This window comes from Fundulus heteroclitus, chromosome 23 (genome assembly GCF_011125445.2).
Source record: "Fundulus heteroclitus isolate FHET01 chromosome 23, MU-UCD_Fhet_4.1, whole genome shotgun sequence".
NCBI classification, from domain to species: Eukaryota; Metazoa; Chordata; class Actinopteri; order Cyprinodontiformes; family Fundulidae; genus Fundulus; species Fundulus heteroclitus.
In genome coordinates this window covers 32,203,499-32,219,372 of record NC_046383.1, presented here as the reverse complement: position 1 = coordinate 32,219,372, position 15,874 = coordinate 32,203,499, and the positions used below count along the sequence as shown (strand labels likewise).

Here is a 15,874-nt window from a genome sequence, read left to right as displayed (position 1 = left end):
GTTTTTAAAAATTTGTGGAAATAAGAATTATTTGACATTAGTTTACATGCAGTTGTATGTAGTCCACCCCCAACTCAAATCAATACTTCGCCAACCCTGCTTTACGTGCAGTTCCAGCTGTAAGCCTGTTGGGGTATGTCTCTACCAGCTTTACACTGAGACAGAAATATTTGGCCACTCTCCTTCCAATGCATCTCAAGCTCTGTCACGCCGCATAGAGACAATCTGTGAAGAGCAAATTTCTAGTCTTTCTGCAGATTTCTAAACATATTTGGGTCTGGACTTTGACTCGGTCATTCTAACACGTCCCTGACCATTCTGTTATAGCTCTGGCTGTGTGTTTAGGGTCGTCCTGTTGGAAGCTGAACCCCAGTCTCAACTCTGATTAGCCTCACTGTCCCTTCTGAACAAAAGCGTTCCTACAGCATGGCACTGCCACCACCATGTTTCACTGTGGGAATGTTGGGTTCAGGGGAATGTGCTGTGTTAGAGTTTCCCCACACATACAGCCTGATGTTCAAAGATCCCAAATATGGAGCGCTAATTTGCCTATACAAAAAAAAAAAAGAGAAAAAGATTCTCTGTCCAATTAGCGGGCGTGCTGCAGATGATTTACAAAGACTGCATCTGCAACACGCATCTGATATGTAAAAAACCAGTTCAGTCCACCCCGTTTAAATGAGTAAATTGCGCGTGCTATATGAAGGCAGATTTGTGTGTTTATTATTCAATCAAAAAAAAGGTTGCTTCAATCAAAAAATATATTTTCAATTAAAAAAAACTTCACTTCAATTAAAAAAACCCTTTTCAATCAAAGAAAAAAAGTATTTGAATCCAAAAATGAGATGGATTCAAATACTTTGAGACTCAAAAAAAAATACATTTGAACACTGATTTTCTTTGATTGAAAAGTTTTTTTTTAATTGAAGTGAAGTTTTTTTTAATTGAAAATATATTTTTTGATTGAAGCAACCTTTTTTTTATTGAATAATAAAGACACAAATCAGCCTTCATAGTGCTACTGGTTGTTTGAGAATGACTGTAAAAGAAAAATTAAGTATTAAGTAGTGTAGTTGAAAGTAATAATGACAAAGATAATAATTATGAATATTACTTATAGCACTCTGTACATATAAGTATCTCAAAGTGCCCCAAACAAAAAGTTATAAAAATAGATACAAATAACTAAAGTTAGATTTAAAAGATCAAATAAAAATCAAAAACCTTGAAAAACTGACTTTGTCAGCTCCTCCCTGACCCCTTTCTGAATCTAGTCCGGGAAGGAGCCGTACGGTCAGCCTTAAAGCCAGGGACAGACTGCCCATCTGGCATACCGGGGATTTTCCTGATGGGCCGACTTGCTGTTTTGGCAGGCTGGTCCTGACACTTTTATTTTACAATCATTTATATATTTCTCTTACTGACTCACATAACCAGTAGATCAGCAACCCACTCACACTGGGCTGGCCCAATGATGACCCTTTCGCTTGGTGCTGCTTGCAGCCTGCGTAACTCAAGAGTTTGTTTCCGAACCACCGGCCCATATCACGCTACTCTGCGACCCAATGGCTATTTTCTTCACTGACACGATGGGGCAGGTCTCTTCTGCTAGGTGGATTAGGTGCAATTTAGGATGCTGAGATGGCGAGAAAGCAAAAAGGAGGCGCAGAGAAACTGCGTGGAAAAAACGACTTGTTCTTTTAACACGTGCTGCCAAAAGAGCAAAAATAAGAGAAATGTTTGCCATGGCAGCGCCATCAACAGCTCCTGTGGCTGGTGATGACGGTGGTGGCAACATCAGTCCCCTCAGTGGCAGCAACATGTAGCAGAACCTGCAGTCAGCTGGGCTGCTTTCAGAACACTGAGGATATGTAATGAGCAGGTTAAATCCACCCAACCCCTTGGTACATCATATAAAATAATAAAAGGTCAATACAGTCATTTTAGCTAATGTCCTATGGCCAAGTTAGTATGTGTCTGTGTTAAGGATGTTAGCTACATTCATCTGCATTTACAACGCAGAGTCTCTATAACTAATATTTTTCCATAATAATTAACCTTAACTGTAATGCCTTCACTGGTTTGTTAAAGGAGGACTTCTTTAGTTCTTTACTTGCATCCCTTTTCCTCGAGTTCTATGTTCATTCAGGAGTTCAGCTATTCTTTATATTTAACAGAACACAGCCAATAGATGAAGGCTGCTTTTAAATTAATTACTGTTATTGATAGGTAGGGTAAACATTTTTGTAGTTTTAGTAAAAGCCAATTTTTGGCTCTTACTAAAACTAAAAAAAATCCATCGGTTTTGGCGAAATTCATCTCTAAACCGATGGATTTACCTCCACCGACTCCTCACAACAGCTGCTTGACCCAAAATAGTGCAAACCGAGATGGGCCCATGATAATCTTATACACCATAACTGCCTTGCCCTGCAATAGACTGGCAACCTGTTAAGGTGTGCCACGCCTCTTGTCCATTGCCCACAAAGCCTGCACAAATAAGCATGTATAAAAATGGGTGGATGGATAACTGATTTGTAAGGAGCCCATAAAGGAACATTGAGGGAGGAGAAAGATCTCTCTAGGAATGTGCACTTCAGCCCGGGATTGTATTCGGGAGTATAAAATAAAAGGGGGCAAAAAGATATGCACACCACACATAAAGTCACTAAAAATACATTGGTGGTTGTGTTTGTATTGTGACAAAATATGGAAAAGTGAATGGGATTGAATAGTGACATACACACACTGTATACGATTAAACCTTCACAGATTATTCCCTGAAAATGATGTTAATTGTTTATAGTTTTTAAAGCAGTGAATAGTTGAAAATGAGGTTATGTAGGTTATGTTATGATCACCGACTTTACATTTTCTAGAAGGGTTCCTTTTTTTTGCACTGCTGAATCCTGTTCATGGTTGATGAATTACTGCCTGACCACCTGAAGATCACACCCATTTGTTACCACTTTCCCAGCTTTGTCCTTTAATGTTTTTACCCCGTCTACTGCTGCAAATGACAAAATCTCCACCTTCCCTGTAAATCACATGCTGAGAAACGTTATTCTGTAATTATGAAACTATTTGCCCATGAAATCTTTCAGAGTGGCTATATCCTCTTCATCTTCCCCCCCTGACACACTCTTCCTCTCTTCGATGCTCCTAATACTCCATCATGCTGCTTGACCTGTTGCCAGATAACCTAATTAGTTTTGAGATTTTCCACTGGGTGATTTTTCTTCCTGTCTTTTGGTTCCTGTGTCTGCTTGCGGTGACCTGACGTGTATTTGTTTGTCCTCCACAGTTGGTATGACTTTATTTCTTGATTTGATGAGTTATTTTCCACCCACTGTGTGTTGCTGCTGTGTGGACTCACATCAACCATGGGGATCTCCTCAGGACCGGGCCCAGGGTGGTTTGGCCCATTAGCCAACATGCGGTTTGGCTGCTCCACAAACTGATTCTGGTTTTGATGTAGGTGATTCTGCATCTGATTCCTCCGCTTCCTGGAGGGGAAACAAATTGTGTGTAAAAATAAGTGATCTGGGAAAGGCATCAAACTGGAAATGATGTCTCTTTTTTTCTGAAATCCTACTTTGCTTTTAGAACTCTCATTTGTTTGGTCCCCAATATGTTTTAGTGTTGTTTTTACTTTCACGTCATACAAGAATTTTTTATTTTTTATTAAGCAGTATCATCTGACCATGCAGTAATGCTCCACTACGTTCAGTCATTTAATGACTGAATGAATAATGTATACAGTAAAAGACTGTTCGGCTCTACTAAAGAATGTTAAACTTAAAAGGGACCAAAATACATATGTCCAAACTACAAACCCAATAGTAAGCAATAACATCAGACAAAGCAGCATTACTTAAAAAACAATTTTCAAGGAAACTGTCGGCTCTGTTTTGAGTTATCGTCTGTTAAAAAACCTGATAATGGGGTATTTGATAATAGGCTACATACATTTTAAGTACTTTAACAAATAATTTCTCACTTCATAGGAAAAGTGGGTATATTTTGAAGTGGGTCTCTCTTGAGACATTTAAGCAGTCAACATCTTACCTGAAAAGGATATCAAATTGGTAACAGTTTGCTTCTAAGCTCATGGCTGGTCAGTGATGGGTAAAGGACAACAAAGAGGGAAAAATAAGATAGCATAGAAATCAATAAAACAGTGTCAGCTTGATTTGTCATAAGGTTTTTGTTTTTTTACACTGCACTAATTTTGTAAAAGGATAGTATTTTGTGGTTGCATACGCTTAACACTTTCAATACTGCAGTAAATATTTTCCACAGAAACGATGTTCTTAATTTGAAGTGATCCAACACTGGATTGCGTAAATAACCATAGGCTTTACAAAACAGCTTTTGTATGAATTGCTTTGATATGTGTTCAGTGAGGGGTGTCCAAACTGTGGCGTTGGGGCAATTTACGGCCCTAGGATTTTCTTTTCTGGCCCCTGACTACAGATCCAGAAATTTGGCCCTTTAGCTCTGGTGAGTGATACAGATAAACACTTTTTAAAATGTTTGTGGCAAGATTTTTACTGGCACATTTCTATCTTGAAATTGTCAAATTATGGTACAGCACAAAGTATTTGTCTTTTAATAACCACACTTTTTGGCTTTCACTTTAAATTAATAGTAAACAGAACCAAAACCACTCAGTAACTTCTCAAAAGCACACTTGAACACAACAAATCATTTCACTTAGCTAACTAAATACAGCAAGTGTTTCTGAATCAGGAGGGATCCATATCCAGTTCTTTTTGCTCAGCCACAATAATTTTATTCTAGACAAACGGAGAAAACTTACCAATCAAAAGTTCTTTAACAAGACATTTGAGCTGAATACTTTTTTATTTATTTTGGAATGTTTAGTTTGTTGGAGGTAAAACAAAAAAAGAATCACATTAAGGCCCTGTTTACCCGACAAGGATCCATTGAAAATGGGATTTCCCCCCGTTTCTGTTACATTTACATGACAACGCTCTAATTATAATTTCTATTTACACTGCAACACTAGATGTGAGAACGGTGTACTGCCCTCGCCATACCACTAGTTGGTGCTATGTTTATTCAAACTCAACATGCCTACGCAAAGGTTTCTGCCTAAAACATGCAGCAACCAATATACGTTTATGATCACAGAGAATAAAGTGTTCCTATGGACAGACAACGAGGTTGAACTGTTGCTTAAGCGTCATGATGTTGGTTTTCGTTTGTTTTGCCTTTGGACTTTTCTTCAGCCTGTCACCTCTCAGCCACTATCCTGTCACCTTTGCCCCAGTCAATTAGCCCACATCGACTCCACCTGCTGCCAGTAATTAGATTCAACTCTGGTCACCTGTTCTCCAACCTACATATACCTGCCTCAGCCTACTCATCTTTGCCAGAACGTCTTACTTCTCTTGTCGTGTCGGATCGCCCAGCGTGACGTACCCTGCTCTACAGGATCCTGTGTGCTCAGCCAGCTGGACTCTTCAGTTAAAGTTGCCTGAGTCTGCGCGCTGCAGTTCTGCCTGTTTTCCCGTGAGTCCCAGCCGCTTGCTTTTCCTGTTCTGATAGTTCCCTGGTCTACATCGCCTGGTCTTTATCTACCTGCATTCTCTGGTCTCCTGCTCATCCCTGCCTGCTTGTACCTTCAGCCATAACTCCTCTGCCAAGTCTGTTCCTGCTTGCCTGCCTCACCTGCCGCTACTCATCCTCTTCACAATAAACCTTTTAAACGTAACTCTGTGTCCGGCTGAATATCGGGTTCACCAGCTGTAATCATTACATTAAGATGATTTTGAATTATAGCTGTGCCCAGCCGTGGTTATATTTAGAAGAGTCAGCGTTTCACCTGTGGTTGTTAAAATTATAGGCAGCTATGATGCTCTGTGCATATGCATTAATTTCCACTGATTTGTCATACTGCACATGAGCCAGAGATTCCCTGTGAGAAAAATTACAAATTTCCAGTTTACAATGGAGATTGAGACAGTTTCTAATTATTTAGGCTCTGTAACCCATTTTCAAATTGTGCCATTTTTCAGAGAAACTGTTTGTTGTTGTCGTGTTACCGAACAGTACAAACGGTACAAAACATTTCTGCTTGCATCAGAAAATGTAGGGTAGACAGGGCCTCAATGTACTTTTGCAATTTTTATCAAAAAAGTTTTTTTTGTGGAGCTTTAGTACTTTAAACTTGATAAATTATCCCGACATGACAGAAGGTTTGGACACCCCTAGTCTTATGGCTGTGCGATTTTTGCAACCTTTTAAGACTACTTGATGACACTGGGTCTAATAGGTTTTGGTACGACTTCGTGTTTGATGTGTACACACTGTACGATCACCGTTTACTACTAAATCGGTTACGACGTATGCAAACAACTTCATCAGTGTGCACCATGTCAGTGCATGCCATCTATCTACAACACCGCCTGTATTTAATACAAAGAAATAAATAGGAAGTCTTTACTTCTCATTGAAACTATACAGTCCAACAAAATCATCTTCTGCATTTAACCTAAAATTAGCTGTTTTGCCGTGAGCTCTACTCTTCAATCCAAAGTGTTACAGAAACAAAACCACAAAATCAGTTTGATTAAAAAATAGTCCAGTATTAAATTAAAGCGTTCTCTTTAGATTAATCTGTTTAATCAAATGTCAACGTCCTTTCATAAATGATAAAAAATAAGTTAGGCAAAATGTCACGGTTTAGTGCATCAAAGGAAACAAACCCAAAATCTAACAGGAAGGAAAAAAATACCATGGGGCCCAAATAACAATAATGAAAGATCTCTCTGTTTGTGACTGGCGTGCAATCCGACATGTACACAGCTGATAAAGATGCACCTGTTCGCAGCCTTGGTCGATGATTCAGAAACCCAAAACATATTCCTTTTCTTTTTCTTTATTTTTGGGGGAACACTGTTCAGAGCTTAAACTTTACTGCATCCTATCGTGACAGCTGTGATGAGTAGATGTATGTTGTAGCAGCTGTCACACAATGAGATACTCTTTCTAATATCCGACACTGATCTTAACATCTGACATTGACTGTAGGTTATCTTTGGTCGCAAGACACTAACAACGGCCATCCTTGAATCCCTCAAATTCAGAATCCTGACCAAAGATTTCTCCACAGTCCTAGTCTTTCATCTGCGACTGCCCAAAATTGCGCAGTGTGCATTGGCCACAATTTTAGGTTTTTTTATGATGGTAAAAACCTACTTTAGTTTTGACTAATTGACTAACTGGAATCCTAATCTCCTTTTCATAAAAAGGAAGCAGCATGACTACACTACTCCAGAAAGCCTATTTAAAATGACATTAAAATATTTTATATTAAATTTGTGAACATTTTTTTTTCTATAAAGGCTCTGAAATCTGAACATAAATACACATGATGTGTGAGTAGAAGGCAATAACATCAACATTCCCGGATTCATTTAACCCAGGTAATACAAATCCTTGGGCTTTTAGTGGAAAAGTCCCTATTAATGATTTTAAAAGAAGTGGGTTGGACGTGGTGAAGTGTGAGAGCAGGCGCCCCAGATACCTAGGTTATTAGTCCTCAACCCAGCCATCTGAAGTGCAAATCCAGAGCCTGGGACCTTTCCTCCATGCTTTCAACAAGTTTAAGTGTGACAGTCAAAACTGGTTGCTCACACAAAGAAAATTTTTTTTTTGTTGAGTTGATTACTTAAATTATTTGATTAATTAAATTAATTATTATTATTACATTATTTTATGATTATAACAGATTTGCTAATTAGTTAGAATTAACATCACTAATGTGTGTGTGTGTGTGTGTGTGTGTGTGTGTGTGTAGGGTTATATATATATATATATATATATATATATATATATATATATATATATATATATATATATATATATATATATATATATGCTGTCAGTGTAGACAGGGCCTCAGAGAGTATCTCTTAAAGGGTAAGATGTTGACTGCTCAATAACGCTTAACAGAACCCCACCTCAAACAATCTAAACTACCCCTCTCAACCTTGTTTTTGAATATTGAAAGTTTGAGTGTAGCTCGAGTAGTTAATTTATTTTTGGTAGACATATTTCCTGTTTTTCGCCCACTGCATCCTTTGTAGAAGCAGCAGCTGATCACCATCTTTATACAGGGTAATAGGAGGGCTTAGAGTCTTTCACAAATAAGGGGAGACCATTTATCTCTCCTTCAAAGACATACTTGGTTTTGCAGTAGGCCACCACACAAACGATGCCAACCACTAACAAGGCCACACAGATGCCTGTGATCGTCAGCACCTGCCTCTGGTAGAACTCCTCTTTCTCTGTGGATGAAAGCACACGCACGAGCAGACGCACAAAGTTCACACACACAGACCCATACGTTCATGCATTGGAGACAGCGGACAGGGAAGCCATATCATACACCCAGAAACACAGACACACACACACACACACACACACACACACACACACACACACACACACACACACACACACACACACACACACACACACACATATACAGCATGAGCGCTACTCCATTTGTGGTAACAAGAGAAACAGTTTTTCTCACTATTATTCCTTGCTACATCACATCCCCTGAGCTGTCTGTACAACTCCTGCTTCTTCATATCACATGTCTGACACCTAACTTTACTGCTGCGATAACCAGCTTCTACAATACAGAGAATAATATCTAACATCTTAGCTGCACAATAGTAAAGCGCATCCTGACACGTTTTCTAATGTACCTACACAGATGTATGTACAGTGACCATGGGGATGTAATGATACAAATAATGCAGGAGGGGAGCTGACGACATGCCTGCATGGATGGAATGAAAATAACACAAGTCAACCAGGTAAAGAAAAACAAATACAGAAATAAAATCTCAAAATTTTGCATAAAAAGACAAACATAGTTTGTTGTCGCCACAGAAGCCAGGGTCTAAGGTATAATTCAGTATTCACACGCTAACCGTAACTGAGGTAGAAGTAGGTTGGTTTCTCTCTTTAATGTTCCTGATTTTGTAGGAGCAGAGCATGTTTTGGCCATGATCACTAAAAAGCCAAGGATGTGATAGTCTCTTAATTATTAATTTTTTAATAAATGAATGCTGCAATGTGGATTGTTGCAGTGTTTGGGATTAACTATCTTTCTACAAAGAGGTGATATTGTTTCTTTATTTTGCTCTTTACTTTTGCCCACCATCACTGGCAAAGGATACCTTTGTTTCCATGTTTTGGACAAACAATACATGGCATTAACTTTATACCGTTGGAAACCCTGTTTCCTTTTAAATTATGCCACATTTGTAAGGAAAATGCTTTCGCTGGTCGAGCAGAGGAGTTGAGTACGTGGCCTGCACCCACAAAATAACTGGTCAAATATGGTCTGCCAATGCCAAGCAGCTTCTTATGCTTTTGAGTTTTGTTTGCCACTTGTTGGAGAATCTCAAGTCGATATGAGATTTAGTGACCAGGATTATTGTAACAACATTGAAAAAAAATCTGAAAACTTTTTTTTCCTTACTTTTTGTGCTTAATATCCATGAACCGTATGCTAGAAGTTACAAAATAGCTGTTTTTGTGTCAGGCACCTATTTCAGCATACTTCAGGATTTACAATGCTCTCCATAACTAATGGCACCCTGGGCATGATGTCTACAAAAGCCTTAAAACACATGGTTGTTATGGTGACTTGGCGACTCCTAAATTTGACTTTTTGCATCTGTCTCTAACAGGATTGTGGTGTAATGGTTTAGATCTTTGACTTTAATTCAGAGAACCTGGGTTGGTTGTGTTAGGAACAGCATCCTGGGTAAGTTTGTGTGCAAATATATTGCAATTCTTAAACAGTGAGCTTTGAATATTTATATATGTATTTTTTTATACCTTGATTACCACCCTGTTCATATTTCAATTAATAAGATAAACTTCCTTGTTCAGTCTTTACTGACACTGTTTCAGCTGTTAACCTGTTTAGTTATTGCTCTAACGGCAAGTGACTATTTTAATGACCCATGCAGGTCAAGACATATGTCTTACTCGAATAGCGAGTTCTCTTGTTTTTCCCATTTTGAGCAGCAGGAACAGGCACTTATTTCTTCCATTTTTCACTTCCAGAATATCATCAAAATTAAAAAATATTCTGTCAAGGGGTGATGCTGAAAAACTAGTCCATGCATTTGTTACTTCAAGGCTGGACTATTGTAATTCTTTACTATCAGGAAGTCCACAAAATGCAATTTGAAGTCTTCAGCTGATCCAAAATTCTGCAGCAAGAGTTCTGATGAAAATCAACAAGAGGGATCATATTTGTCCAGTTTTAACTTCATTGGCTTCCTGTTAAATCAACAATAGAATTTAAAATTCTTCTTCTAATGTATAAAGCCCTTAATAATCAAACTCCATCATATATCAGAGCTCTGATTACCCCGTATGTTCCTAACAGAGCACTTCACTCTCAGACTGCAGGTCTGCTGGTGGTTCCTAGAGTCTCTAAAAGTAGAATGGGAGGCAGATCCTTTAGCTATCAGGCTCCTCTCCTGTGGAACCAACTCCCAGTTTTGGTCCGTGAGGCAGACACCCTATCTATTTTTAAGAATAATCTTAAAACTTTCCTTTTTGACAAAGCTTATAGTTAGAGTGGCTTAGGTTACCCTGAGCTACCTCTATAGTTATGCTGCTATAGGCTTAGGCTGTTGAAGGACATTAAGATCTAATTCTATCACTCTGAATTCTCCTACTGTTCACCAATTTGCATTCAATAAAATTTTATTTATATAACGCCAATTCATGATACATCTAAGGAAACTCAGCAGGTTGCATCAAGTCTTGACAAGCAGCATTCACTCCTCCTGAAAGAGCGTAGAGCCACAGGGAAACTCGACAAAATCACACAAGCACACATTGATCCAGAAATCCTTTTTATGTTAGATGGTAATAGTGGATGATCTGCTTCCCCTGGATGATGTCATAGCTAACAGAACGCCAGACCAGGTGTACCTTCTATGAAGAAGAACAAAATTACAGAGAACAAAAAGTGAAAGGTTGAAATAACAACAAACAATGCAAATTAGAGAACAGTAGGAGAACTCAGCAGAGTAAGAAAAATAGGCCCTGATGTCCTCCAGCAGCCTAAGCCTATAGCAGCATAACTATAGAGGTAGCTCAGGGTAACATGAGCCACTCAAACTATAAGCTTTGTCAAAAAAGAAAGTTTTAAGTATAGTCTTAAAAGTAGACAGGGTGTCTGCCTCATGGACCAAAACTGGGAGTTGGTTCCACAGGAGAGGAGCCTGATAGCTAAAGGATCTGCCTCCCATTCTACTTTTAGAGACTCTAGGAACCACCAGCAGACCTGCAGTCTGAGAGCGAAGTGCTCTGTTAGGAACATACGGGGTAATCAGAGCTCTGATATATGATGGAGCTTGATTATTAAGGGCTTTATATGTTAGAAGGAGAATTTTAAATAGGTACACCTGGTCTGGCATTCTGTTAGCTGTGACACCCTCCAGGGGTGGCAGATCATCCACTATTACCATATAACATAGAACGTATTCCTGGATCAATGTGTGCTCTGCTCTGTCTTCTCTAACCCCTAGTCGGTCGAGGCAGATGACCGTTCACAATGAGCCATGTTCTGGTTCTGTTGGAGCTTTTCCTCCCTGTTAAAGGGGTGTTTTCCTCTCTACTGTCGCTTCATGCTTGCTCAGTATGAGGGATTGCTACAAAGCCATCAACAATGCAGACGACTCTCCCTGTGGCGCTACGCTCTTTCAGGAGGAGTGAATGCTGCTTGTCAAGACTTGATGCAATCTGCTGGGTTTCCCTAGTTAGGAAACTTTTTGACCAATCAGTCTGGATGATTGGATTGAATTTGACTTTGTAAAGTGCCTTGAGATGACGTGTGTTGTGAATCAGTGCTACAGGAATAACATTTTATTGAATCGACATAGAAAGGGCTTCTGTGTCATAACATATTTATACAGCAGGGAAACAGCAACTAATTAGTATAAAGTTCCTCCGATGCAGAAGTATAAATTGAAAACGGTTTCAGTTACATTTATTTCATTTTAAGTATTAGGGTTGACAATGAGTTGGAAACAAATATTTGATTGTATCAATAATTTATCAAACATATAATTCTAAATGATGAAATTAAACTCACTAACTAATATGCAGTCATGTCATGTTAAAACCAAATGCTTGTAATTCACTGTTTATATTAATTGTTTCAAGGCCCTTGTGCAGAAATGATTCAAACTGTCACGGTGACCTGTAAATAAATGGATTTGAGCAGAGTTAGACAAGTCCACTCTCTTTGAGCCTGACAGACTAAGTTCATGCACATGACAATTAAACAACAAATAAACAATAATATATTTAAATATGACCTGTGCCAGTAAAAACATTTAGAAATAATACTTTATTTAAACATAAACTTTTTAAATTCATTATTTATGCCCTTGCTTTTAATCTCAATTGATTAATGCCCATAAAAAGCAATCTTTTGGTTGTTAATTCAATTCATTCTTTGTTGAATTGTGTCTCTTCTGGAACCCCATTAACTGTAATTGAGCCACTGGTGATTTTGTTAAAACAACTATATCTTAACATGCTCCAGCAATAAAAGATGAATTTATTTTAAGGCTTTTTTACTCAGCTTTACAAGGGGTGCCAATAAAGGTAGGGCAGCACTGACCCTGTCTTTGCTATCTGAAACCTATTCTGCGGCAGTTTGACCTCTTCAAGGAAGCAACAACTCTTTGACAAAGCTGTGTGACACCATTAAAAGTGACTCTGGTGGCCTTTAGGCCCACTATGGCGTAACGCTCTGTGTCTGAACAGCAAGCACAACGACACAGTGATGGAGAGAGCGACAAACAGAGGAGATCATGAGGGGAAGACTGGAAGCAAAGATGAAATCAAAGTAATGAGTGATGAGGAGAAGAAGAAAACACAGGACAGCAGTAGATGAAGGGGGCGTGTTAGGAGAAAAGCCCTGAGAGAAACGATTTCCCAGGAAGCAAATAGTGACCTGACTTTGTCCTCTTTTCAGTTAACAGGATTAAAGAGGTCCTTTAAGTGTTAGTTCTGGTCAGATTAAAGTCCCTTAATGCAAGAATCTCCCCAGTGAGCAATGTCTTTTTTTAAACACAGCTGCCAATGTTTCAGAAAATGCAGAAACTAAAGCTATGTTCGTTTCAATTGTGGCAAACCTGTAAGGTTGTTAGCTGACTGTTAGTTATAGTTTGCTCATTTAAAAACGTCTTGGCCACAAACAAAGTCTGTCATGTTTTTGTAGTTTATCACATCACATTCTATCCTTCCTCCTGCAAAGAGCTCTGGAACGGGAGGGAAGTGGGGTGGAGGGGGGACATGAGGAGAGAGTCTAAGTAGGGCCTCATTAAGGGGCCTTGGCCCGGCTTTGTGTGTGCGTCTCACGGGGTCCTTGTACAGAAATCTTAAGTGGAAATGGGGAAGGAAAGCTCACTGGGTGTGTGGGGCCAACAGCAGTTGTGACTTAGGAAAAGCGAGTTCTCGATTCTGACAGGGAGTCAATCAAGGGCATATTAATAAGGACAGCCTATGTCGTCAAGCTGTTTGCCCGCTTTTGGCAAAGCTCAGAGAAAATACTCACAGCTTGGCTTTATACAACAGGCTGTTCGGGCCAATATGCATCCTGCCAGAGCCCAGAGGATGAGCCAGATTCTGAAACATTCTCTGATTTTTGGACAAATGTGGCTTTTGCCCTGTTAGTGCTTCCACATCAGCAAAACTTCGATTTGGTCACTTCTTCCCGCTTGATTTCACCCCTGAGCTTCTAAAAACACACAGCGAATCGTAAGTATTCACACCTCCTGGGCACTTTCACATTTTACATTCTCAATGGATTTTGTTGGGGATTTACATGACAGAATAACACAAAGTACGGCAAATTGTAAAATCAGAGGAATATCATACACGTTTTTTTTTTTAATTAGTTTTACAAACAAAAATCTGAACCATCTTGCAAAGCATGCGCCTCCATCCCCCTTTACTCTGATACCCCCAAATAAAATACGGGGCAATGAATTGCTTTCAGAAATAATTACTTTATTTAACTGAGAAGTTCATTGTCCAACTGCGAGCAATATCATCTAAGTGTAAATAAGGTTTCATGGAAATTCTTGCTATACAAACAGCATCATGCAAACCAAGGAGCAAGGCAGACAGGACAGGGAGAAAGTTGAGGAGCTGTTTACAGCAGGGTTTGGTTATACAACAATAGCCTTGCTGCAAGAAGGTTCTGGGTTAAAATCTCAGCCTGGGGTCTTTCTGCATGACCTTTGCATGTTCTCCCCCCTGCATGTGTGGGTTTTCTGTGCGTACTTGGGGTTCCTCACATGGTCCAAAAATGTGCATGTCAGGTTTTATTGGACACTCTGGGAGCATGTGCAGGGTGTACCCTGCCTCTTGCTCAATGACTGCTATAGATAGGCGAAAGCCCTCCGATGAGCCTGCAATGGGAAAATGTGTGCAGACATTGACTGAATGGATGCGTGACCGTCACACACAGATTCAATCCATCCTCTTAAAATGGAAAGAGTTTGGCAAAGCTCTACACTTACCAAGGTACGGCAATTCATTCAAGCTGACTGTCCAACAAAGCAGAGCATGTCGGGTACACACGTGGAAGAAGTTGCTCTGGTCACGTCACGCCAAAGTTAACCTTTTTTTGGCCTGCATGCAGAACACTACAGGAGTGTTTCCACTGCATTTCTCACTGGTTGAATATCCCCAGTATTTTATTTCAGTCAACCCTTCTTTTTTCCCCCTTCTTTGTATGTTGCAAAAACAACATGAGCAGCGTTCGCATTCAAATACAGTGGTTAAATCCAGCAGTCCTTGGTGGAAATGTTAAATAAAAGGAAGCACAGATTTCTGCTTTCTGCATCTTCGAGGTAACACAGTGAGAGAGAAACAGTCTCACTGAAGCCTTTTTAAGAGATTTTAACTGTAAAGTTAAAATCTTTATTCAGCCTTTATGTTCTGAGATCCAGATTAATGAGATCACAACGGCCCAGGATTGCTGATCATCCACCAGTTATTAATTTGAATGCCACAGACGCAGGTTTAAGTGTACATGGGATTACTCTTCAAAAAAGATTGGCACAGTTCATTGGAAATTCACTCTACCTACATAGTATCTTCACAACGTTTGCATGTTACAGTCTCTGGCTATTAAACCTTAGCTGTTATGAGACAATCTCAGAATTTTGCTGTATTAATTTGATTTCACAGTTCTTAATCACATTCTGGACTCCGCTGTGGCGTTGGGCAGGAATCTTTGTCCCCAGGCATGAAGAAGGAGGAACCGCTTTAATTCAGGGAACAAAATGTATATAACTGCCCTCGCTTTCAGGCCTCCAAAAGGCAAATGCACAAAAACTCCAGCCTGGGTAGATATAAAGGTTCAGGGACGCTAATTTCAGGAGAAAATCCAAACCTGACTCAAATGGGGAGGGAGAGTAGCACCACGCATCCCCCTGAACCTGAAGCTACTTTGCAAAGAAAAAGAGGGTTAGGATTTCAGTCTCAAGATACGCAAAACTGTCAGAGCAAGAACCGCAGCAGATCTGCAGCTGTCACGGCGGCCAAACATGGTTCAACGATCTATTGGCTCAAGGAGGACCAAAGCATGCCACACACGCTTCAAAACTTTTATTTGTAAAATAAATTATGAAAACATTGTATCATGATTCTTCTCCCATCAGAATTATGCACTACCTTGTGTTAATCCACCAGATAAAACCGGCACATTTGTGGATGTGACATGACAAAATGAAAGAAATGCCAAGGGGTGTGAATACTTTCTCGAGGCGCTTTGTTC

General features: G+C 39.5%; 1 protein-coding gene across 4 annotated transcripts in view; it reads right to left on the bottom strand.

Annotated features, from left to right (window-relative positions):
• Positions 1–15,874, bottom strand: part of nrg2b (neuregulin 2b) — a 112,524-nt gene that overhangs the window by 16,529 nt on the left and 80,121 nt on the right. For all 4 annotated transcript variants that reach the window (XM_036126995.1, XM_036126998.1, XM_036126997.1 and 1 more), the window contains 2 exons: positions 8,216–8,318; positions 3,377–3,506 (listed from right to left, as the gene is read on the bottom strand). In XM_036126995.1, the coding sequence (XP_035982888.1) occupies positions 3,377–3,506; positions 8,216–8,318 (233 nt within the window). The remainder of the gene's footprint in view (positions 1–3,376; positions 3,507–8,215; positions 8,319–15,874) is intronic.